The sequence below is a fragment of the Microtus pennsylvanicus genome, chromosome 20, assembly GCF_037038515.1.
Source record: "Microtus pennsylvanicus isolate mMicPen1 chromosome 20, mMicPen1.hap1, whole genome shotgun sequence".
Classification (NCBI taxonomy): Eukaryota; Metazoa; Chordata; class Mammalia; order Rodentia; family Cricetidae; genus Microtus; species Microtus pennsylvanicus.
The window spans coordinates 4,244,322-4,269,804 of record NC_134598.1 but is presented as its reverse complement, the minus strand read 5'-3'; the positions used below and the strand labels follow the sequence as shown (position 1 = coordinate 4,269,804).

At 44.5% G+C, this 25,483-nt stretch overlaps 1 protein-coding gene across 2 annotated transcripts in view; it reads left to right on the top strand.

The window, feature by feature from the left end:
• The window catches only part of Srgap1 (SLIT-ROBO Rho GTPase activating protein 1), a 273,061-nt gene that overhangs the window by 231,320 nt on the left and 16,258 nt on the right, over positions 1 to 25,483 (top strand). For both annotated transcript variants that reach the window (XM_075954130.1, XM_075954131.1), the window contains exons 16-18: positions 10,836 to 10,941; positions 13,911 to 14,135; positions 18,588 to 18,667. In XM_075954130.1, coding sequence (XP_075810245.1) covers positions 10,836 to 10,941; positions 13,911 to 14,135; positions 18,588 to 18,667 — 411 coding nt within the window. The remainder of the gene's footprint in view (positions 1 to 10,835; positions 10,942 to 13,910; positions 14,136 to 18,587; positions 18,668 to 25,483) is intronic.

Sequence of the window (25,483 nt, the reverse complement as noted above, 5' to 3'; positions counted from 1 at the left end):
TCCTCTACCGCTGAAAGCCCATTTCCTTGTGTCCCACATAAAAACATCCTTCCTGATAAGGCCAAGTCAGCGAAGTGACTCGATCCTGTATCCTGTCTTCTCTGGGAGCCGGACTCTGTTTCTACTGCCTCGCCTCACCTGCCCGACTCTTTCCAACTGTTGAAACATGCAGGGTGGCTCACCAAACAGTATACGCACCACACCTCCATGCCTTTACCCAGGCTGTTCCTCCGCTAACCTTGATAGCCGCTGCTACCTGGCTTTGCCAATCTGGCATTTTTTCCAAGAATGCCATCCATCCTCCTTCTCACCCCACATGGGGTTAGTTAGTCAGTCACCTTCCCCTTTACCGGTATTCTACTGTATACATCTGTTTCAGGGTTTCTGTTACCCTGAAACACCATAGCCAAAAGCAAACTGGAGAGGGAAGGGCTTATTTCCTCTTGTACTTCCAGTTTAACAGGCCAGAGCTGACGGAAGTCAGGGCAAAAAACCGGAGGCAGGGGCTGATGCTGCAAAGGCCAGTGGGAAGCAGTGCTTACCTGCTTTATTCCTATGGCTCGCGTAACCTTTCACCTCGGATCAGCTACCCTAGGGTAGCACCACCTCCAGTGAGCTGGGGCCCTCTCACATCAATTACTAATCAATAAAATGACCCGAGGGCTTTCCTCCAGGCCAGTCTAGTAGGGACACCTTCTTAGCTGAGGTTCTGTCTTCCCAATGACTGTATCAAGCTCACAAAATAAACCAGAATAACATTTGCATCCGTTTCTTTCTCTTTTCTTTTCTTATTCTCATTGTCCACACTGTACTTCCATAAATCTGTCTCTGTCTCCTCCCATAAGACAACGGCTTTAGGGTCGAGGTCGAGCAGCCAGGCCTTGCACAGGCAGCCTGGGCTCACATCTCAGCTCACCACAGGCTCGCCATCTCTGTGATGGTAGAAATTCCGTAAGCCTGCCTCACCGTAGTCTCTCATTGGTGCAGTGAGCAGAGCCCTGTTCAGTACACCACAGGGCTGTAAGAACACAATGTGTAATACATTCAGATCCCAGGAAGCATGCGTCTCCTCAATGCGGTGCCCGTGGCTAGCCCTGCAGCTGGGGAGGGCTGCTGGGACGTTCAGGTTTGTAGCCCACACTTGCCGCGGTTAATTCTCAGTACGCAGTAAGTGTTCAGTCCATTGTTATGGGTAAAGTTGAAATGAAAAAGAACAAGTTAGCACCGGAAGTCCCCTTGCTGGCATCAGCGAAGTCCTGGCTCTCAGTGTATGACAGCCTCAGCTCTCAGACTCCCCAGACATTCCAGGCAGATATCCTGTGTGGAATTCAGATGGGTGAGTGGTGTGAACATCCCATGGTTCTTTCGTAGGCTGAGTCCTTGCAGTGACTGCCGGCCCAGCTGGCCCTGTCGAGAAAGTTCCTCTCGTCCATGCTAGAGAAGTTAAGTCTGGTCACCTGTGTCTTTCTGTGGTTTCCTGAGGAGATATAGCATGTCAATCAAATGCAACAGCTGGGCAAAGACCATGGGGCTGCATGGCCAGTTAACATCATTGAGTCATTTGACGCTTTCAGGGTGAGAGGCAGCATTCCATTGTTGGTATTAATAACTGAGGTCACCCGGTCAGGAAGATTTAGGCTCAAATCCTGGCTTTGCGAGCTTTTTAAAGTTGGGCTGAGGTTAATACTTAATCATATTAACTGACTTGTTTCTTGAGCTTCATAGAGTCTAGGTGAAGAAAAAATTAGACAGCTCAGGTAAAGTGTTTAACATCGTGCGGAGACAAAGTAAGCCTCCATCCGTGTCACCAGTCCTCATTTCTGTGACAGCTGTGCCTAAGGGGAGCTCAGGTCACCCGTGCCAGTACCCGATACAGCCACTTAGCAGTCTGGCTGTTCTGCCAAATGTCTTTTTCCGGCATAATTGCTTCAGGTGCCTTTAGAAATGAAGTTTCTCTGTCCAAAACATTAGCTTGGTTCCAGCGTGGCTTTTCTGCAATAATCAGTCAAGGTTTTTCAGCACATTGGGCTTACCAAAATACGCAGACTAAGAAGGAGAAAATGAGAAGAAGTATATGGAATTCTTTGTTTACTATTTGTGTATGTGAGTATATGTGTGTGTAAGTATATATGTAAATGTGTATATGTGTAGGGCACACGTGTCATGGTGTACATGTGAGACCAGAGCACAGCCTTCAGGTGTCGGTTATCCCTTCCACTGGGGAATCCAGGGATCCAGTTCAGGTTGTCCGACTTGCACGTCTCCCCATCTTCCTGGTGGCAGTGGACCTTTTGCTTTGTTTTGTTTTTCCAGTACTGAGGTTCAAACCCAGGCCTTGCGTTCCACCAGTGAGCTGCATCCCCATTCCAAGAGCCACATCTTACAGAAGACTCAGGAACTGTTAGGGCTGCAGACTTCCGGGTGCATTTGCAGCCTGGGGTTTAACTGTTTAACTGTGCTGCGTGCTGCGAACTCCCATATGTACCGAGCAGTCTCCCTCAGTCATGGTTCCCTAATAAGTGTGATTATTTTTAGTGGACAGCTCTTCGGCATGGAAGGACTTCCAAGGACGCATGTTTGAATCTCTCCTTATATAACGTCCCCTTTATATAACAAGCCCCTTTCTTCTGGTCACTAGCCTCTTTAAAAAAGGAGGAGACGCCTGGCTAGTATTGACTGATCTGTGGTATGTTGGCTTAAATGTGAGAATGGTATGCCATTCATCAATATATCCCCTGATGTCGTATTTATCAATGCTACAAATTTTGGTGTTGCTGCTGCTGCTGTTGCTGTTTGTGAGACAGACAGACAGGCAGAGCGAGCCATGGAGCATATATGTATGGAGTACACCTTTCAGGAGTTGGCCCTCTCCTTCCCTTCCACTGAAGCAGGATCTCTCTAGTTCATTCTTATTTTTTTTTAAAGATTTATTTATTTATTATGTATACAACATTCTGCCTCCGTGTATGCCCACACGCCGGAAGAGGGCGCCAGATCTCATTACAGATGGTTGTGAGCCACCATATGGTTGCTGGGAATTGAACTCAGGACCTCTGGAAGAGCAGCCGGTGCTCTTAACCACTGAGCCATCTCTCCAGCCCCTAGTTCATTCTTTGCTATATACTCCAGGCCCATTCTTCTGCCAGCTTTGGGGCAGCCTTCCTTCTTGGCCTCCCATCTCCCCCCCACAAGGTAATGGGATTACAGATTCTCGCCACTGTAGCCAGACTTCTAGACTTTTAACTCAGATCCAGAGGTTGAACTCGGAACATCTGACTTGCAAAACACAGAGCTTTCTGATGACTCTAAGACTTGATTCTTGCATTCAAGAAAGTTAAAATCTAGCAAGAAAGAGAATAAATACGGTTATGGATGTCTGCAGCATACGCTAGTGTTGTTAGGGATGCTGAAAGTAAAAGTTTTAGAGGGGAGAAATCTTGGGGTCATAGGCCGTTTTGACCTGTGGCATCTTAAGTCACGGTGATTGGTTTGGTTTTTCCTACTAAGGTCATTTCATATGACAGTTCACACGGGAAGGTCTCCCTTTCATTCTTCCTCGGAGCTTATGTAGGTTCCTGAAACACCAACCGCTTTCTGCTTACCTATTTTTGGATTGTTTGAAAGAATCCTGCATGTGTGCTTGAGTTGCTATCCTGCCTCTCTCTCTGCGTCTCTGCAGAGCCTCCTGGAAAGCTTAAACACGTGTAGTAGAGGGGGAGGGGGTGTAGCGGCGTTCTCTGTGGGTAACGTACGCGAGCCATTCCCCAGCTCGCTGGAAACCTCCTCTAAAGGATGGTTTACCCAGATGAGCACATGATGAAATCAGATTAAATATACATTGGAAAATGACGGGCCTCATTGCTTCTCAGTTTCTCACCCAAACAATTTTATTTTTGCTTCTTTCAACTGGCTGCTTTCTGAATGGCTGTGAGTGCCCTAAGTCACACCTGCGGTCTGGGCAGAATGGCTCTGGATTCCTGAGGTATACAGCCAAGCAATTATTCAAGGAAGACGTGGATTTCTTTTCTTTTTTTTTGCCCCAGCCTGGTTGTGGGCCCAGACGGAACATTTGCACTTCAATTTGCATAACGTATTCTCATTTAGGTGACTTCTTAGACATGAGAAAACATTTTTAGAGCAGCAGATATTTTTCCTGTCACAGAAATAACTCTAAAAATACACAAAAAGCACACAGGACAAAATACTGTCGTTTCCTCCCCCACCCCCACCCCCGTAAGCCACCATCCAAAGAGAAGCGGTGAAGTGTTCCTTCTGGGCATTTGTGCATCCGTGTGCACACAGTGCTTTTGAAGCCGGTGTGGACATACGTTGTCCTTACTACTTGCACGTTCCTCTTCCGTATCATCTACAGGAGACAGTGACCCTGTGACCTCGCTGTAATTAATCACCCAGCTTTAACAATTCCTGCTGCTCGGTGGGTCTAGCTCCGCTGGCCTCAGCTGTCTTCCCTGTGACATAATAGCATGTATGGTGTGTATGCATCTCTGGGAGATGAGAAATTCTTTTTCCATCAGCATTCTTATCACAAAACAGTGGGGGATCGTTTCAAAGTGGTTGGAAATGGCTTAGAAGCACATAGAACAGAATAATAATCCCACGGCCCAGAGTGAAACACCAGCATGAAAACCACTGAGAACCATTGTGCGTGTGATAAACATGATGTGTGTTAACACATGAGATGACCCCGATACCACTGTTACACCCTAAAGTCAGCAATTCCTCGGAGCCATTAGGCAGGCAGTCCGTGCTTTTTACAACTAGCTAATATGCAATTAATGTACAATCACTGTTGGAAGTTATTAAATAAGAACACCCATTGGTCATCTACATGGGGAGAATGTCTGCTCTTCCAGTGCCTCTCCGGTTCTGCACATAGTACTGACATACGTGATGCAGCCTTCCCAAACTAGCTTTCTCTAGTAGTTCTCATAGCCTATAGTTCATCCACCGGAGAGCACAGGGCACAGCGTTTTAGTCTGCTCACAGTTTTAGACAACCGTTATCATGATCGATTTTAGGACATTTTCATTATCCCAGAAAAAAAAAAAAAGCCCAATTGATAAACCCTAGCAATCGCTTACCATTCAACTGTAGCCTTTACCACTCCCATCCCCCGCAGCCACGAATCCATTCTCTTTCTCTATAGATTTGCCTTTTCTAATTGTTGCACATAAATGAACTCATACACCTTTGGTCTCTGTAACTGGGCCTTTCCCTTAGCGTGTATCATAATCAGATACTCACCCTATGTTACTGGAAAATAATAACCCATTGAGCATTTCTACATGCTTTCAGTAAAAATTCATCATACCATGTATTAGCTAACCAGTATGCAGTTTCTTTCAAAACGATGAAAATATTCTAAACTTGATGGAGATGACATGTAACACTGGTATATTAAGTCCATTAGATTCATCTTTTAAATGGGTAACTTATATGTAACCTAATAATGTTGTTAGAAGTTAAATTATATCATGGTCTGCTACCTTTGTGAGTCCATACTTTTAATATGGTTTTTACTCGTCATATGATGGCTTTTATTTTATGTAACAAATCCTACTTTTGCACATTTGTATTGGCTCTGGAGAGCTGGGAACATACAAAATACTCTGTTGTATTTCTTTGTATATGTATCCGTTGTCCACTCTTGGTTCTTTCATGGCAGAAAGCCTTTGAAAGTCTTATTATTATGTGTCTGTCTGTGTCTATGTATGTGAGTGCAGGTGCCCATAGAAGCTAGTGCCCAACCCCCTCCTCCAGAGCCAGATTGAGCTACCTGAGAATTGAACCCAGGTCCTCTGCAAGAGCAGCAAGTGTCCTTATCCACTGAGCCATCCTTCCAGCCCCTGAGCTTTTGAACTCTTCTAGACCTTGTATATTACAGCTGTTATAAAATGTCTGCTTTTCCTAACGTACCCCATGGCTTTCCCTCTGATTCTCCATTTCTATTTGATGTCACAGAATTGTGTTCTTCAGAGCTCCTTGATCTCGGAAAATGCTTAATAGCTGCGTGTATGCAATAGGTGAAGATGTCTAAGGCTTTCTAAGTGAAGGCTCAGCTTCTCTCCTGTGCTCAGTGTAAGTCAGCGGACCCAGGATTATTTTTTGTTGTTTAGATAAAAGGCCGCTACTGAACGAGAGAAGGCAGTGGTTTCACGCGCAGAAGGCAGCCAGCTGTTTACACCATGTGCTTTATCTCTTCCCTAGCAAACTAGCGGTCACTCAGGAGAAGGCAAGGCGAAATCCTTCTGTATGAATTAGCACACACCTCTGCTGTCTCTTTCCCTTTTATTCATACGAGCAACTGATTCATACCTCGCTATTGGTAACCTCATCTTGCAGGCTGACGGTTGGTCTCTGGGGCTCAGAAATACATCCTGTGGCCACCGAAGGCTTTCCTTCCTTTGTCTTCATGCCCAAGGAGAAATTTCTGCCTTGTGGTTTATTATTTGTGTCCTGGCAGATGAATATTTTAACAAGAGTGCCACCAAAGAAGTAATGCGAGGGGCAGTGGCCATTGGGCTTGATGTCATTTCCTCAAGTCGCTCCCGTTTGGGGCATTTTTCACACACATGCTCATAAGGTTGTCACCCCACTGTGAAGCTGGGACACTGGCATGAGATCCCTGAATCGCTAGGAAGAGCTCATAAATTCACCTTGGGGCTTTGTATGTATGACCAAGATTAGATGCATGCCACTTCTACCTAACTGCATGAGGTCTTCTATTGTGGGAACAAAACCCAGCTTAAAAGAAATCCAAATGAAGTCTGGTTTTCCTGCCACCTCCTGGGTGGAGAATAAACGATCCGTCTTTCTGTCCAGTACAGCCGAAGGACCATGAATTGCCAACTAGAAGTACGCGTTAATCAGTGTGTTGGTGGCAGTCACAAACTCAGCCCTGCTAACTGCTCTCAGAAGAGGAAGTGGGCTGTTGGCAGCAAAGCTAAGCTCCTGTAGGCTACACACACAATCCTCCTGTGCAGCCCACCAGGAAGCACCAAGGCATCCATTATAGGACCCAGGCCTGGGTGCAGATGCATTCGCAGCAGCTCCCAGACCGCCAGCAATGGTTCTTTTCACTCTGTTGTATAAGTGTTGTAGTTTTTGCCATCTTTTCAGAGTCTCTCTTTTAGCCCCATTATATCTAAGCCTTGCATTTGCACCCCGTGGGCTCCCCAGCTAGTCTTCTTTTATGGTGAAATCCATGACCAAATTCGCCATCTTTGGGTGTGTGGTAAAATTAATGTATTCACAGCACTGTGACCCCACTGTCGTTGTTTATTTCTAGCATGTTTTCTTCTTCCCAAACAAAAACTTGGAAGCCATCAGACAACAGCTGTCCCTTTCTTCTCTTCCCCAGGCCTTGCAGCTCAGCTTTATGATATAATATAGGTGACTCACGTAAATGGTATCCTTGAATAACTGTCCTTTTGTGGACGGCTTGCTTTGCTTAGAGTGGCGTCCTCATAGTTCATCCGTGGAATAGCCTTCCTCTTTATGGCTGAGTAATTTTCCAGCGCATGACTATGCCACATTATACTTATCCATCCATTGGTCTACCAATATCTGAGTTGGTCCCACTTTTGAGATATTATAAATAGTGTCGCTGTGAATTTCATGTACAAACTGCCTTCCAGGAAAAAAGAGACTGAATTTAGAACAGAGAGATGAAGAGGGTCTTAATCTATACAAGAGGTTCATAACATCAGTCTAATGCCTTCAGAGGCTGTGACCTCACCTTGCTTCACCTCTGGAGTGGCATTCCCTTTATGAGATAGGACAGACATTAAAGATAATTATACAGGCCAGGCAGTGATGGCGCATACCTTTAATCCCAGCACTCTGGAGGCAGAGGCAGGCAGATCTCTGAGTTCAAGACCAGCCTGGTCTACAAGAGTGAGTTCCAGGACAATCAGGGCTGGTACACAGAGAAACCCTGTCTGGGGGGGGGGGCTAATTATACGTGACTGCATTTGTATTATTTCCTTTCTGACCCTTGTTTTCTGCCCTAATCTAGACCCCCCCAAAATATATGCTTTAAATTGCTAAATTTCTGTCTCAAATGTTCAGTCTTAATGTCAAAAAGAAAATTAGCTTGGAGACTCAAAAGATTTAACTCTTGTAACCCACAAGATCTTCAATAGAAAGTGGCCCACGGTTTTTCTCGGTTTCATCAGAACCTGCAGGTGCTTTTCTATGTCGCCAGCAAAGGGGGCAGTAGTGAGACTGTTTATCTTTGCAATGTTTTATCCCCATGGGTATAGTAAACCTTATAGCAGGTTTAGGGCATGAACATAAAGCCATTTAGTCCAAGTTTTCTTTTTTGTAAGTTGATTTATTTGTATTTTCATAAAATACAAATGCATTGGTGTTTTGTCATAGGCGTCATGTCCCCAGGAGCTGGAGTTACAGACAGTTGTGGGCTGCCATGTGGGTACTGGGAATTGAACCTGGATCCTCTGGATGAGCAGTTATTGCTCTTAACTGCTGAGCCATCTCCCCAGCCTCCTTAAAGTTTTCTAATGGGTAGAGGGGAAGTGCTGCTAAATTCCAGTTGTTTTATTTTTGTTATTTATATGTACGTGCATGTGCCTGCATAAATATATGTACACCACATGCATGCAGGAGCCCAGAAGAGTACATCAGACCTCCTGGAACTGGGGTCACAGGTAATGTGTGCTGGAAGCCAAATCTGGATCCTCTGCAAGAGCTCCCAAACTGCTGAGCTGCCTCTCCGGCACTCAATGTTAATTTTTAAGAATTGAGAATAATGTATATAATTTACCTCTTGCGGGGAGGTGTTGTTCTTTTTAACAGGGAGCAGCAACAACCGTAGACTCTTTAAACTGTTCGATAATAAGCCTTCAGCCAGTTAATCCCTGCCATAAACCCCCGCAGCATCTGCAGTGCTCTGGATACACGGTTCCCCACTTAAGAGTCTCTGTGCTCACAGACCACATCACTTCAAGTGTTCGTCTTGCATCTCCTTCCCCTAGTTCCCAGGTTCCACCCCAGGTTGCTGTAGGAGGTAAACTGCTATTCTTGGCTTCTGTTTTGATCTCACTGGGACTACACTGAGTGGTAACACTGACAACTTAATTATTTCATTCTTGTGGCCTGAATTTATATACCTGCTTAAAACCTAAAAATAATAAGTAGGTTATACTTTTTTTTTCTTCCAGAAGAAATAGTCAAGACCATGGCTTGGGCAATGAATATGTATTTATATTCAGTAGATGTTGCCTCCCCACCCCAATTCATGGTGAATTTTTTTCCAATTTTAAAATACATTACACATAAGAAAGTGAACTATCCATATCCAATTCATGATAACTACACTCATACTATTAGTTACTGATTGGGGTTAAAAGAATGAAAGTGTTATAGGAATGTTAACCATATGATGATACTGTCACATTCCGGTAGATGGTTTCTGAACTCCGGTTTCCTAGGAGATGAGCAGGCTTCATTCCAGCTGGGCATCCTCAGTGGTAGAGCCGAAGTGTCTGTCCCTACTCACCCTGATAAGTTATGTGCTATGTGGTTGAGCAAAAAATATTCATATATTCTTCATACCTTTTCAGCTGCATGGAGGATAAAACAAAATGCCCACTTTGATAGTAGATAGAAAGCAGCTTGAGTCAGCACTCAGAATTCCAGGAAAATGAGCTCAGTATGAGTAATCAGAGCCACAGTTTCCATCCTTGGCTGCGTGAACGAATCCCAGTGATTCTGAACCCCTCCCCATGTGACCCCAAGTCAAGGTTGAGCATACAAGTTAATTTGAAAGAGAAACTAGGTAGGAGAGCATCACAGTCATCCGAGTGAGACGTGGTGAAACCTATGGGGACATGAGCAGTGAGATCATCGGCGATGGGCCCACCAGAGACAGAGCGAAGCGTGTGGTGTCAGCAGCTCAGGACAGGGTCTGATTTATCGATACCTCCAGAACAGTCAAGGAGCAACCATAATACAAAATCACAGGAAAGCTTCAAAACTATTTCAAAACATTGAGATAGATAGATAAATTGCTATGTATCTATATCTATATATAGATATATATGTATGTATTGACATAGATATATATGTTGGTGTACTAGATGGATAGATAATACATTAATATACGTATGTGTTTGTGTTTGTAAATCTATATATGGATCTATATGTATTGATATATAGATATGTGTTGATATATATTGATAGATGGATAGAGACACACATTGGTATGTGTATGTTTGTATGTATGTATCTATATATGTTGATATATTAATATATGTTAATATATATGGATGGATAGATAGATAGGTATGTAGATAGACAGACAGATAGGCATTAATGTTGCTATATCTAGAAAGCTGGCTTAGTTCACAAACAGCAAGAAGGCACTGGGACCATATGAGCAGCAAAATATAGCACTTACACAGGGAGAGAAGCTGCTTCTGAATGTATAAAGAACTCAAGGCCAAGACTGTGGCAATCACGTACAGCAAACCAGTGCTACCCGGACCCTTGTGAAGCGAAGACCAAAGGGTTTTGAGTTTGAGGTCATCAGGGGTACATGAGACCCTCTCTCAAAAACTGTATAGAGAAAGAGAGAGGAAGGCGGGTAAGGGCAGCAAATTCAGGGAAAACAGCAGATGCTGGTGGGTCAGAGAAAGCACCACCCCCCGAGATGGTGGCACACACAAGTGACTGCTTCCTGCAATGGTCAAGGTGGTACTGCTGACTGGCTGTGTCCCTGTAAGGGGCGCTGCAATGATCTGCTCTAAATGTGACCCGGAGGGCCTCTGACCTTGTCCCCTTCTGTCCTGCAGGAATAGATAATCTCTATGAGAGAGCGCTTCACATCCGCAAACTGCTCCTGACCTTGCCCAGGTCGGTCCTTATCGTGATGAGATATCTGTTTGCCTTCCTCAATCAGTAAGTACCCCACGTCCTGTCAACACGCCTGTCTGCATTCCGCCTGTGTTCTGTGTTCTTGAGTGCTATGCAGCGTTCATGGAGTTCCATCCATCAGCAGAATCAAAGGGGGCGTGATTGAATGTAAGCTGAGGGCACATTTTTTACCTCCGGAGATCAAGGCCTTTTTATGATACATGAAAAGTCTGGAGAAACCATGGCTGCCCATAAATGCAAAATATCCAGAACACTGCTATAAATAACACTTTCCAGTGAAATATGTGTTTTTTTCTAACTTCCATGCAGAGCGCATGTCATTAATGTTTTTGTCAAAATGATGTGAACAACCTTCTCCTAGCCAAAAAAAAAAAGAATTAATGTAGCCAGGATAGAGGGGGATTATAGATGGCTTAGACATCAATCCAAAGGCAGAATTTTCACGCATTTGCTCTATTGAGTCCTTGTCAAGAAGAAAATATTTGTCTTGCAGTCGCTACTGTGTTGAAACGGGAATCTGAAGAGAGCACCACATTGTTTTCAAAACTCGACTCTTGATCGGGCAGCTTGGTTTTCAGCGATGTTGCTTGCTGAGCGGGTTCCACTGTAGGCCTGCCTCCCTCAGAGCCCTCAAAAACGTCCTTTTGCTTTGCCAGGTTGCAGTTAAGCAGCTAGAAGGTCACAGAGTTTATTCCAGAGTCAACTGCTAAGTGAGCAGAGGGCGGTGTGTTCTCAACTTAGTACGGGGTCTCCCTTCTTCAAATCAGGATTTTTTTTCACCTGTGATTCAATGGCGTTTCGCACTCACAGAAGCCACAGAGACTCATGACCACCCTGCTAGCTAGTTCGAAAATCAAACCCACTCAGATTGGCCACAAGAGCCACGGAGTATACACTAGGGAATTACATACAGGGGGAACGGAGCGAAGCTCTGCCGCTCACCCTAGGGTACCAAAAACATTCCTAAAGGATGGTAGGAAGCCATATGGAGAGAAGTGCTACCTGAAAATGGATATGAACTGTGTCTACCGTAACAGATGCTGCCCATGGCTACCCTTGACTAAGCTTGGTCACCCAAGCAGCTGTCAGAGCCCAGGATTGCCTTGACAATGCACGCTTCCCCTCCCTCGACTGATGTGTACCCTCAGGAGGCCAGCAGTGCAGTTCTGGGAGTTTTTCTGACACTCCAGAATGAAACTAATGACCCACAATGTCCTAGGAAAGCAGTGTTCCAACCAAGAAAGTTCTAGAGGCCTGAATGCAACTCTTGGTGAAGCTCAATTGAATGGCAAATGTCTCCTGAGTTGGGCAGCTGGCACTATTTGTTGGTTCTGCCCACAGATGCCAGCACTTGCCCCTAAGGACAGATGAGGGCCCCCACCTCAGCCCAGGGATCAACTGTTCTTTTTTTCTGTAAAATCAAAACTTGGAAATCACAGGTTTTTAACTCAAGTTTATATTCTTCAAGCCCGGACTAAAACAAAGACCTAGAAAAATTAAGCCTGACGCTTCCCACTGAGCTCAGGTGTGAATTTTGAAAATTCGACAGTTTTTATTCTGAATCTCGCTTCTTCCCCCGACCCTGTGTTTCAAGATGATCTGTCACTCAGTTGCCTGGTGGCAATGTGAAGGGGTTTTTTTTTATTGTATATCTGAGAAATGGCAGAAGGGAGGGCATATGGTAGCCACGGGGATCATTCTTTGCGTTTTTCTCTCTCTCCACTATCTTCTCTCCACTAAGGGCTGAAGTGTCACGTCGGATGGTGTCTTAGATTCTTTGTGTCTGTCATCATCTCACAAAGGCAGCTGAGTCTCCTTTTTCCTTCCACTTGTCATCTGCTCACCCGCATTTTATAGTTCCTTTCGTGGGTGACATTCTATACACTGAGAGATAATGCCTCCAAACTCTCCAAAGAATTGCAAATTCCCTGTGTGTTAGAGGCCAGACATTAAAGAGCTGGCTGGCTGGGAGTCGCTTGTGAAATAGCTGTAATATTTCATTAAAAATATCATAAATATCTGTAATACTGAGTTTAGACATTAGTCTCAGACACCCAGCAATGTCCCCAGAGCTTCCCTATCTTAGATGGAACAATAAGAGAATTAAAGATTTGCCCTTTGTCTTGTTCCTTTCAGCATCTTTCGTGGCATAAGGGACACAGACACACAGAGAAGGCTATCAACTCACAGTGTTCCTTACCTCCTCGAAAAAATTAAAAAAAGAAAAAGATGGTTGTGCTTTTATTCTAGTTTTTAAAAAAAATTTTTACAAGATTTCTAAGGGGGGAGTTGAAAACTAAGATACCTCTGAGAGGTGAGGCAGATGTAAAGACACCATGACCATATGGCTTTATGGAAATTGGATGGCACAGCGCAGAGCCACCAAAGCTGCATTTGTGAACCTCCACCTTAACATTTACGGGTGAAACGCTCTTCTTGGCCCTTATCTCTGTTACAGCTGATGTTTTAGACTCAGGACTTTAGGAAAAGCACCTCTCCCCCACACAAAGAGGATGTCTGTTCCCCTCATTTCCTACCTAGTGGGTCGTAGTCATTTTACTCTGTTTGGGGTTCGATTAAGTGGGATGGATATCATTTTTCCTCTAATGACTTAAAAAAAATAGATTGTTTAATCCATGTTTTCAAAATATGAGGTAAGGGTGCTGGAGGAACAGCTCGGTCATGAAGACTATGCCCTACTCTTCCATAGGATGTGAGTTCAGATCCCAGCACCCACATCTGGTGACTCAACACAACTACCTGTAACTCCAGCTCCAGGGGACCTGGCATGACCTTAGGCCCTCCAAGGCCACCTGCACAGTTATGTGTGCACATACACAAACACACACACATACATGCAAATGCACACACACACACATACAAATGCATAACACACTTTTTTTAGTAAAATAAATTCAAAATACAAAGTATCCTATTAAGCACTCTCTTTCCCCAGCTCCCCTTTGACAAGTTCTTCTTGCTTCCGTCTGCAGCCTTTCCCAGTACAGCGATGAGAACATGATGGACCCTTACAATCTGGCCATCTGCTTCGGCCCAACGCTGATGCCTGTTCCGGAAATACAGGACCAAGTATCCTGCCAGGCACACGTGAATGAAATCGTGAAGACCATCATCATCCATCATGAGACCATCTTCCCAGATGCTAAAGAGCTGGATGGCCCCGTGTATGAGAAGTGTATGGCTGGAGGCGACTACTGGTGAGTCCCCAGACAGAGTCCTCCCTCTCAGGGACACATCGCTACCGACTGGATGATAAAAAGGGGTTTGATGGCCTGGCTGCTGAATCACGACCTGAGTTCAGATCCTCAGCACCTACGTTAAAGTTAGGTACAGCATTGTGTCTGTAACTCCAGCAGTGAGGCGCAAAAGCAGAGGGTGCTGGGAGCTCACTGGCTATCCAGCTTCTCTAGACAGCAAACTCCAGGTTCAGTAAGAGACCCTGTTTCAAAACATAAGGGAGGAAACAGTAGAGGAAGACATTGGTCACAGGCTCTAGCTTCTCTGCACACACACATGAGCCACTACACCAGCATACACCACACATACACACACACACACACACACACACACACACACGGCTCTAGCTTCTTTCTACGTGCACACGCATGAGCCACTACACCAGCATACACCACACATACACACACACACACACACACACAAGGCTCTAGCTTCTTTCTACGTGCACACGCATGAGCCACTACACCAGCATACACCACACATACACACACACACACACACACACACACACACGGCTCTAGCTTCTTTCTACGTGCACACGCATGAGCCATTACCCCAGCATAAACATGCATACACCATATATACATACACAAAATAAAATAAAATAAAATGAATTGCCCATAAGCTATCAATGCTTTTAAATTTTTTTAAAGAATAAACAGCAACAATAGCATTTAAGTTAGAACAGTGAAATCCATGGCAATGGGGGCTTTATTATGGAAGCATACTGTCAGACTTTTGTAGATAATTTTTGACCTATTTGGGCCTCTGTAAAGAATAAGGGCTTTTTTTTTTTTAAGAGTTTGTTTATATAAGGGTGTGCTTAGCAGTGCACTGGCCAGCCTGGTCTACATAGAGAGTTCCAGGACAGGCAGGGCAGCATAGAGAAATCTAAGAGAGAGACACAGAGACAAAGCCTAGGAATGTTGATGCCAGAGAGACAGAGACAGAAACAGAGACAGAGAGACAGGCAGAGAGAGAGACAGGGAGAGATTAATTTTTAGTACTATACTAAATCAAGAAATGATGACTGACTGAATTAACAGACTTCACTTCCATTCTTGGGTTTTATTTGGGTCTGGGTTTTGGTTTCTCAGTGCCAGGGATCAGACACCTTGTGTGTGCATGGCCTAATCTGTGTCCCCAGCCTAATCAGATAGGTTGATTACAGGACAAATATCTTGATTAATCTCTTTTCGTGGGAGCTCCATCAATCAAATACATTTTTATTCTTATTGATTTTCATTTTCGCTTTTACAAGTAAGTCTTATAGTAGTATGGGTCATTATGAACAAGTATATAGTAATATGTTTTGAGACTAAAAAATTTTAACATGGTGTCACTTCCCAATCAAGTACATAAGAGTGGAGTCAATTGAGTAACTCTAAAGAGCGGAAATCTTAAAATGTCTGTGCTCGGTATTTGATTATTGATATGTGTGTTTCAGTCATTTTTCTATAAATCATCAATAACAAAAGAAGGCTCCAGCCTTCAGGCCCTCTGCTATGCCAGCTAGTCAGGGCACTTGTTTATCAGTGGTTTATTTACCATGAATACTCTTCAAAATGAGAGGTCAATGAATACACCCAAAGGTTAATATTTAGTATTGATAGTATTTAATAGTAACTGGGAACAGCCCAGGGATCTTGGTCTATTCTACGTTACTGTGATAGAGTACCACAGGCTGCGTCATTTAGAAAGAAGGAACTTCTCACAGTTACAGAGGCTAGGAGGTCTCATAGGGAGACCTTCCTGTTCTCTAACAAGGTAGACAGTATCAAATGATGAGGACGAGAACAGAGCATGCTCAGAACTCTGTGACCCCTCCATGACCTCGGCGCCCTTGAATTTCCCCACTTGGACCCACTTGAGAATATCCACGTGGGAATTGGGGGTTCCAATTCCAATGCATGAATTTTGGAGGACTCAGTGGAATCATAACAGCGATGCATCTGGTTCCAAAACACGCGAGTCTTCCCAGGGTAGCTCTGAAGGAGACACACCTACGTTCTTTATTCTGCACCCTTCTCAAGAGACCCCTGAGTCCCATTCCCTTACCCAGACTGCGGAGGTGTGGAACAAGTACCTAAGAGATAAGAAAATAACGGAAAATGCTTCTTTCCCCCCACTTAAGTCATATGCAGTGTGGTGGTTAAGAACACTGGGTGTTAAAAATATTAAAGCCGGGCGGTGGTGGCACACACCTTTGATCCCAGCACTTGGGAGGCAGAGGCAAGTAGATCTCTGTGAGTTTGAGGCCAGCCTGGTCTACAAGAGCTAGTTCCAGGACAGGCTCCAAAAACTACAGAGAAACCCTGCCAAAAAAAAAAAAAAAGAAAGGAAAAAAAGAAAATTGGGTGTTGCTATTTCCAGAAGTACTACTTTCATAATTAGGAGCCAAGCATGTTCTGTGCCGTAGCGGCAATGTTACATGTGGAATTCAATTCAGCAATATTGACGGGCATGTGTATGACAGGTGCCAACTAAAGTCTTCCTCTGGGGAAGTAAGAGAACGAACCCAATCATGCCGAGACACATAGCTTCATTTTCAGTCTTAATACTTTGAGGCCAGTGTGGGAGCTGTGCTCAGCACTCCCCCAGGTGTAGAGCTGTTGTAAGTACCATCTGCTGCCGCCTTCTCTGTTGTGTCAAAAAGACAAGGTGTGTGGATACCCAGTGTGTGCGGACTGGATCCAGAGCGTGCTTGCTGCTGCTTTTGCCAAAAAGGCCTTTGAAATGGCCTTGTAGCCGGTAACATGGACTAGAGAACGTTCTGTTTACAGTGTTTCCATGGGAACCCGTGTGCATGTTATACAGGTGTGTGTTACACAGTGTTTCCATGGGAACCTGTGTGTGTGTTATACTTGTGTGTGAGAAGGACCTCAGGTGTCTTACTCTATCACGCTCCACCTCACTCCTGAAACAGGTCTCTCTGACCTGGAGCTAAGATGGTGGTCAGCCCCATCTGGCCTCCTGGCACTGGGCTGCAGGAACACACGGCCTTGGTGGGTGCTGGGGATTCAAACCCAGGTCCTCATGCTTAGGCGGCAAGCACTTTTACCCACTAGACCATCTCCCCAGTCCAGCGCCACTCTTTCTAAACACAAAATCAGGAATACAGCAGTTTCCCCTGTCCCCAGTTCTGTAAAGGAGGTTTTAGAGTAACACTGGGCTGGTATTCATGGCCAGTACCTTTTATTAGCAAACACCGGAAGGCAAAAAGTGGTAGCGATGTTAAAGTTGCAAAGCAGGATAGCAAACGTCGTGCTTCTCATGCAGAAATGAAATAATTGCATGTGAACTGGTAACAGAAAAGATGCGACAATCACCTCACAGATGCCGAAGGACTCTCAATTTATATGTAGGTAAAATGATGAACTTGCAAAAACTTCCCAGTCTGTTGAGCAATAAGCAAACATATTCTGCCTGAAATCAGCTAATCTGTATTTATTTAAGTAGAAATTATTTGTAATACTTTTGGTTTTCTGTAAGTAAACTTCTGTCATAATAGTATTGTAAAAGATACAATACACATACACACATACATCCTACACACACACATACATGCACCTACACATGCACAAATACACATGTGCACACACACACATATATACACACATGCATGTATATACATATGCATGCATCTGTACATGCACACATACACACATGTATACTCACACACATACATGCACACAAATACATGCAAACCCACATGTACATACACATGTGCATACACATATGTATACGTACAAAAAAGTTTTAGTTCCTTATCCTGTTGCTGTGGTAAAATACAGACAAAAGCAACTTGAGGGTAAAAGGGTTTGTTCTGCCTCACAATTCTGGGGTGTTGATCGTGGCAGCAGAGGCTCAGTTCCAGGGTACAGTCCATCACGGCAGCAGAGGACAGTTCCGGGGTGTAGTCCATCACGGCAGCAGAGGCACAGTTCCGGGGTACAGTCCATCGATCACAGCAGCAGAGGCACAGTTCTGGGGTGTCGTCCATCACGGCAGCAGAGGTGTGAGCCAGCTGCTCAGAACACATCATCACTCAGGAAGCCTTAAAGGGACTACCATCCTCCTTTTCTGCCATCCAGGACCCCACTCTTAGGGTGGGTCTTCCCACCTGTCCTCACCTAACCAGAGAGTCCCTCAGAGGCTCGCCCCAAGTCCGGTCGCTTAGGTTATTCTAGAGCTCCCCAACGTCGATGCTGACTGTTACAATACCTGTCATATACATACGTGTCCGCATGCGCACCCACAGAGCCAGGTGATAATTAATGGAGGCTCTGGCATTCTGTGGTCGGATTATCCGGGCGTGTTTCTGCACTAGGAGTCTTGTGTTTTCCTTGCTGTCTTAGTTACTCATTTACTTAATTACTCACTCTGGTTTCATATGCATTTTTACCCAACAGCGACAGCCCATACAGTGAGCATGGTACACTGGAGGAAGTGGACCAGGACGCCGGCACCGAGCCCCACACCAGTGAAGACGGTAAGTCCCCCGCTGGGGCTACTGTGGGTTGCTTTTGGTTTTTTGTCGGAACAGTCGAGTTTCCAGGCTTCTCTTAGTTGATTTAGTGCGATTCAGCTTGGTATTCTTTTTTTGCTCGGATTGTATATCAGAACTGGTTCTGCGCCTTCCACATGTCTTCTCTGCTCCGAAGTGTATCTTTTTGTGTGCTTGTTTGAAGGCAGGAGGGTTTTATCAGTTTTCTGTGTTTTGTTTGTTTTTCATGCTGGGTCAACGTTAAGAAATCCTTCTAACCCCTGAGCGAATGAAGACAGTCCTCCCGTATCCGTCCTTGCCTTTCATAGTAACAGACTCCCTCCTCATGGAGTTTAAATACACCATAGTGTTCTTGTGACCATAGACCGGCACTGCACACCAGATCTCTAGGGCATGTCCACCTTGCCTGACGGAAACTGTGTTCCTACTGAAGGGTGACTCCCTGTGTCACCTCCCCCAGCCCTCGGCAACCTCCATACCTTTGACTCTATGAATGTGACCCTTTTAGGCTCTTAGTATAAATGGAGCCATGCAGTAGAGTAGCTTACTTCAGGTCCTCCCATGTTGCCACATGTTAGAGTACTTTCTTCTTCAAAAAGCTTGCCCAGCATCCTCTGCGTGTCTATTTCACACTCTCTTTATCCATCCGTCTTCTTCTGGGAACTGTCTCCACGTCTTCCCTCTGGTGACTGGTACTGCAGGGACCTCTTTGGGATTCTAGTTTCAGTTCTTTCGGATGAGCATCTGAATTCTAGGTTGTATAATCACTCTAATGTTTTAGGACCTGCTCCCCACTCCGTGTTCCGTAGCATCCGTACCATCTGTGTAGACCCACCTACGGGATGAATGCAGAGAGTTCGCCCCTCTCCAACCCTTGACATTGTTGTCTTTAGCAGGGAGCCCTCCTCACTGCATCGGGAGTAACTCACTGTGGTTTTGATTTTCCCATCCTTGGTGATAATGGTGTTAGCCATTTGCTACGTCCGCTATGGTCTTGTATTCTTTTTTAATTCCTTCAAAAATTGGTTTTTCATATAGTGCTTATTCTTATGGAGGTTATGCTACGAGGTAGGGGTCATTTACTTTTCCTGCCCGTGGAGACATAGCTGTCACACCTGTCCCCATGCCAGCTGGCCTTTCACGGCATTATAAACCAGGTGCCTTCTATGTGTGAAGGCTCCGCCTGGGTTCCGTCCTTCCCACTGGCCTACCTCAACCACTGTCTTCACGTGAGACCTTTTCATTAACCGGAGCAGAAAGCAGAGCAAGATCTCAGGCTTTGTCCTTTTTACCGCTCTTGATCCTTTCCCATTCTACTTAAATTTTAGGCTCTGTTTTTCAAACACTTAAAAAGGGTTTAATATCTAAAACCCTGCAGAGAGGTGAGCCACAGCTGTACTTGTTTTACAGATGTTGACACAGAGAGAATTGCAGTTCTACACTCGTTATAGCTCAGCCCATGAGCATATTTCCAATTGTTTGGTATCTCCAAATTAACTCTGATATGTTATTTTAAGAGACCATTTCTTTTTCTGACTTTTACAGTTGAGTGCTTAACCCTAATTTTTAACACTTTCTCTATGGTGCGAAGGTTGGGCCCATGACTTTTCTTCATGTGAAAAAAAATATTCAACCACCAGTTTTTGGGGGTTTTTCTTGTTGTTTTGCTGTTGTTGTTGTTGTTGTTGTTGTTGTTGTTGTTGTTGAGACAGGGTCTTGCCAGGCAGTGATGGTGCAAGCCATTATTAATCCCAGAACTCGACAGGCAGAGGTAGATGGATCTCTGTGAGTTCAAGGCCAGCCTGGTCTACAGAGCGAGTTCCAGGACAGCCAAGACTACACAGAGAAACTCTAACTCAAAGCAAAATGAAATGAAACGAAGTGTTGCTGTATGGTATAGACCCAGTCTGCCTTGGAGAGCTGGGATTGTCGGCATGACCACCGTGTCCTTGAATACATAATGTGAGTTTTCTGAGAGCCTCTCTAGCTGTGCAATTCTCCTTTAACCCACTGAACTCTTACTTCTGTCTTTATTCCTTTGCAGTCTACCTGGTGTACTTAACACATCTGCTGCTTGGTCATTGGGGGTTTTGTTTTGTTTTGTGTGTGTGTGTGGGTTTTTTTTTCTGTTTAAGCTCCTGGATCTTTACTCCTAAATATAGGATTTTTCCACTATTTCACGTTATATGTCTGATAATTCTGACACATTTTCCGAACCTTCCATTAGCGCTCACTTATTAGGTCTTGTTTTCTAGTGTGCATGTAGATTTTTGATGTGTGTCTTAGAACCTCATGAAGATAGCCTCCTCCAATGAATCCTTCATCTATTCCTCCCAGAGTCACAGCAGCCTATAATATGACGTCTATTTTTAGCTTGAAGGTTTTCCCATCCCAGGTGTTATGAGTTTCCAAACCAGCCTAAGGACCACAGCACACTTGGGAGTCTCAGAGATGGTGTGTACCAAAGCCTTGAGACGGTTCTTCCCTGAGTACGGTGGGGCAGAGGTGTACAGTGAGGGAGACGGTAATGGCCTGCAGAAAGAGTTGCAAGACAGTCGGGTTCCAGGATGTCACCCTAAAGTTCGTTAGGACATGAAGAGGACAGACCTTTTGGTAGGGCGGTAGGACACCCAGGCTGCCCATGTCAAGCAGATCCCAGTTTTGACTTCCTTGAAGACCAACAGAGATCTACACATGATGACTCACATGTCCAGTCGCATCCCTGGATCTCATTCTGGCCTTTGATTCTCCCTCCTGACTGATGGCTTAGGACTGTAACTGTAAAAGCTGGAGTTTTAGCAGGAGAGTAACTAGGGCCTTTAGTGCGGCGTTGATTATCTGCTGAGAAAGAAAAAATTTTTTCATTGTGCTGCTTTTTATTGAAAATGAATTTTTTTCATACAGTGTACCTGATCATGGTTTCCCCTCCCCGCTCTCCTCCCCCATCCTCACCTTCCCACTCTATGCCTTTGTGTGTCTCATTAGAAGACAAAATAAAACAAAAAAAGTCAAAGCGTGAGAAACACATACACAAAACCCATAAAAACGTAAAATTGGAAACCATAGCATATAAACAAAAAACCAGCAAGGTGAAAATGCCCAAACAAAGCAATAGGAAACAAAAGGAACCTCCAAAAATCCACTGAGTTTTATTTTGTGTTTGCTATCTACTGTAAGGCATGAATCCTGCCCTTAAGTGTGGTTTGTATGCCCAGTGAGACTCTTGGGGAAAACTAATTCTTCCCTTGTAATTGTCAATTGGAGGTAGGTTCTGGGTGAGGAATGGGGCTTGTGCCCACTTCCCCTCTCATCTGACCTGGACCTGTGCGTGCTGCCACAGTCTCTGTGAGTTCCTGTGTGTACCAGTCCTGATGTGTCCAGAAGACGCTGATTTCCTAGTGCCTTCCATCCCCCCTGGCTCTTACACCCTTTCCACTTCCGCTTCTGAAGGCTTTACAAGTGCTGAGGAGAGGGATTTGATGGAGATGTCACATTTAGGGACGAGTGCCCCAAGGTTTCTCAGATTTCGTCTGGCAGTATCTCTGGGTCTCTGTTTCTGTTCTCATCCCCTGCAGGAGGAAGCTTCTCTGAGGATGGCCGAGCACGGCCCTGATCTGTGGGTGCAGCAGAATGCCATTATGAGCGATTTTACTCCTCCATTCCTTCAGGAGAGCAGTAGTGTTTGGTTAGCCCTTAGGTCCATTTCCCTTGTCCAGTTTCAGGCTCCTTGGCCACTGGAGCAGTGTCAGACTCGAGTCCGTCTCATGGAGTGAGCCATAAACCTTTGCTCCTTTTGAAAGTGGGATGAAATGGCATTTTCTGGGCTTAAAGGTCATTCTTTCTAGTGAGAGCTCATATTTCTAAGATGTTTCTGAACATTTCTGAGCCCCTACCTCTGATACCATCCTTTTCCTTGCTAGGTTTGTCTGTTTCTCTCTCTGTTCATTCCTTTTTTTTCTCTGCTGACCTCTGAATGTTCCTTTGCTTTCTATTGTGGAGGAAAAGCTTAGGCAAAGCCCCTCCTCCTCTCTCTCCACCTACCAGTTCCACTTCACGCCACCTGTCAGATTTCTGCCCCTTGACTACAAGAGAGAGTCTTTGTTGCACACACAACAGTGTAGATCTCATTTTGATCACGGCCACCACTTTTGCAGGAAAGAAAAGCATTGCTTTCAGAGAACATGTTCTTACCCACAGCCACACCCTTCCAAGTTCCGTAGCTGAATTAACTGGAATCGTAGCTCAATGAATGGCCTTTTTGACCACCAAACAGTGTGTTTTCTTTTCTCTATCACGGTATCACTACAGAGACCAAGTTCTGTTTTCAAGACAGGCTATCACAGAACAAAGCTCATCTCCGCAAGGGCGATAGATGACAAATCTAGAAGGACCCGTATTAGGGATAATGAAGTTCCCAAGAGAAGGTGCAACATTATACATCACACTAAACTTCCAACACGAACATTGGACTCGGTAGCACCAGACCGTCCAGGCAGCCACTCCGCTGAGTCCGCTTCCCCTTTGCCCGGTTAGCAGAGCCTTGCAGAAGCACTAAGTAATCATGTTACACCCTTGCTGTTATTGGTATTGATGTCAGCAGTAGCAGCATTCTGAGAAGTCTCCACAGGACCCTCAAGGACCAGAAGACTCTCTGTATGAAAGCGCCATGGCGCCCCGTGCCCTGGGATTGATTGCCATGCAATGCCCAGACTAAGATGACTGTAAATAGCATATTGATTGGCACTTGACTGTGAAATGGCTCCCAAGAGAGGACAAAGAGTCAAAATAATGAAATTGCTGAAAATTACTTGTTGATACACTAGGGTCACCAATAAAATGGTCTTCTGACACTTGCGGTCATTCTTGCACAACCTGCCCCACGGTTCAGTAAATTTAGTGAAGCTGATAATCCTGTTATGTGAAAAAGTCATGATAAAAAGATGTGACGATCACAGAGTCGTGATTCTGAAATTATTTGTGTATGCAATGTATATTTTGTTCTCAGTAGCCTTTGACCAGCATTAACATCGTAACACTGCATGCTCAGAAGAGACAAACTGAGTCCCGTTTCCTTTCTCCTTGACACACTGTGCATAGATTATATGTCCCGTCCTCCAATGATAGCTTTTCATTTTCTAATTAAAAATATAAATATAAGAATATGTTGACACAAGAGTTGGCAAATCCTGTGTGGTGAAGTTACTTTTAATAAATTAGCATGTCTTCACTCCGTGAGCAGATTTGTTTCCATCCTCTGGGGAAAACTGGAGTGTGGATTTCCGTATCTCATCATCCCAGATCAACTAGGATTGATGCTTTCTCTGGAAATTCGGAGCAAAGGGCCATTCCGTTTAAATGGGAAGTCCTCTCCTCTCCATTATTAAATATTTAACAGTGCTCCCAGTTGTGTAGGTTTAATAACGTGTGGCTTGAGGTGATAAGCTGTTTACTTTTCTCTACAACTTGAGGAAGGAGAAGTTTGTTTTAGCTCACAGTTCAGGAGATGTGGTCCATCGTGGTGGGGAAGACAGGGCGGCAGCGTGAGTGACAGGCATCTCTGGTTACCCCGGTATTCAGGGCGGCATGAGTGACAGGCATCTGGTTACCCCGGTATTCAGGGAGCAGAGAATTTGACTACAATTTCACCTACCTCTATCTTCCTAGCCCTGCCCTGCCAACATCTGCCAGGCAGGCACCATATCCAGAAACTTCTTCCATTAAAGAAAGAACAGTGTCCCAAAACAGTGACACCCAACTATGGACCAACCATTAAAACTATGGGCCATGGGAACATTTCACAATCAACCCTAGGCAGGAACATCTGATATAAAGGTTTTACCCAGTTACTAAAAAGACTTATATTGTTGTTCTGAATGCTCTTACACCTTTTTCCACGCAAGGCCTAGTGTTATGAGTATTGTGATATAATATTCACCTCAAACATGATCTTGAGATGATTTGCTGTAGTTGACCCAAGCCCTTGACATGAAGGTTTTCGATGTTCATTGGTGTCCTTGCTTCTGCCTTATATGTCCCAGAGAATTTTGAATTTGTCAAGTGAGAGAGAAGCCTGGCTTTATCCCAAGATTTCTCACATTGTATAACTGACGTTGCAGCGAACACAGGGATGAATGAGCTCTTTCAAATGAGTAGATTCGTTATCACAATAAATAGAAAGCTATTTCCTGGACTGTTGAGAGATGGAAGGCTTTCCTCCACCACATTGCCTACATATTCTAGAATATTTTGAAACTAACGCATGCCCAGGTTTTAGCAAATGAGGCATCACTCCTTACACAGATGCTCCTATAAGCTTATGTTTTGTAAACATACACTCCTTGCATTCATTACACAGATGATCCTGTAAGCTTGTATTCTATAAGCATACACTCCTTATATCATTTCCACTAATTCTTTTATATTATATTATATATAATTATTATTTTATATTATATTTCATTAGACAGCCACTCCCGTCTGTTGGACAGCATGGACAAGAATGAGGGGCTGATGGGAAAGGAGGAGAAAGGCTGTGTATGGAGGACATTTCTGAAGTAGGACAGATCACAAAGCACCCTTTATAGGGGTTTAAGTTAGTGGGGTTTGTCCTCCTTTCCTCTTAATATTTAATCACAAGTCAGAGCTGTATTCTAGTCCTAAGCCCAAAGTGTAATGGTTCCCCCCTCCCCCCCACCAAGACTTCAGATTTGTTTGCAGTGGTAAGAAAGAACACAGAGAGATATGTATATGCGTCTCTCAGTTTCCCCTCACTGGTAATATCCTGTATGCATACCTGTGATA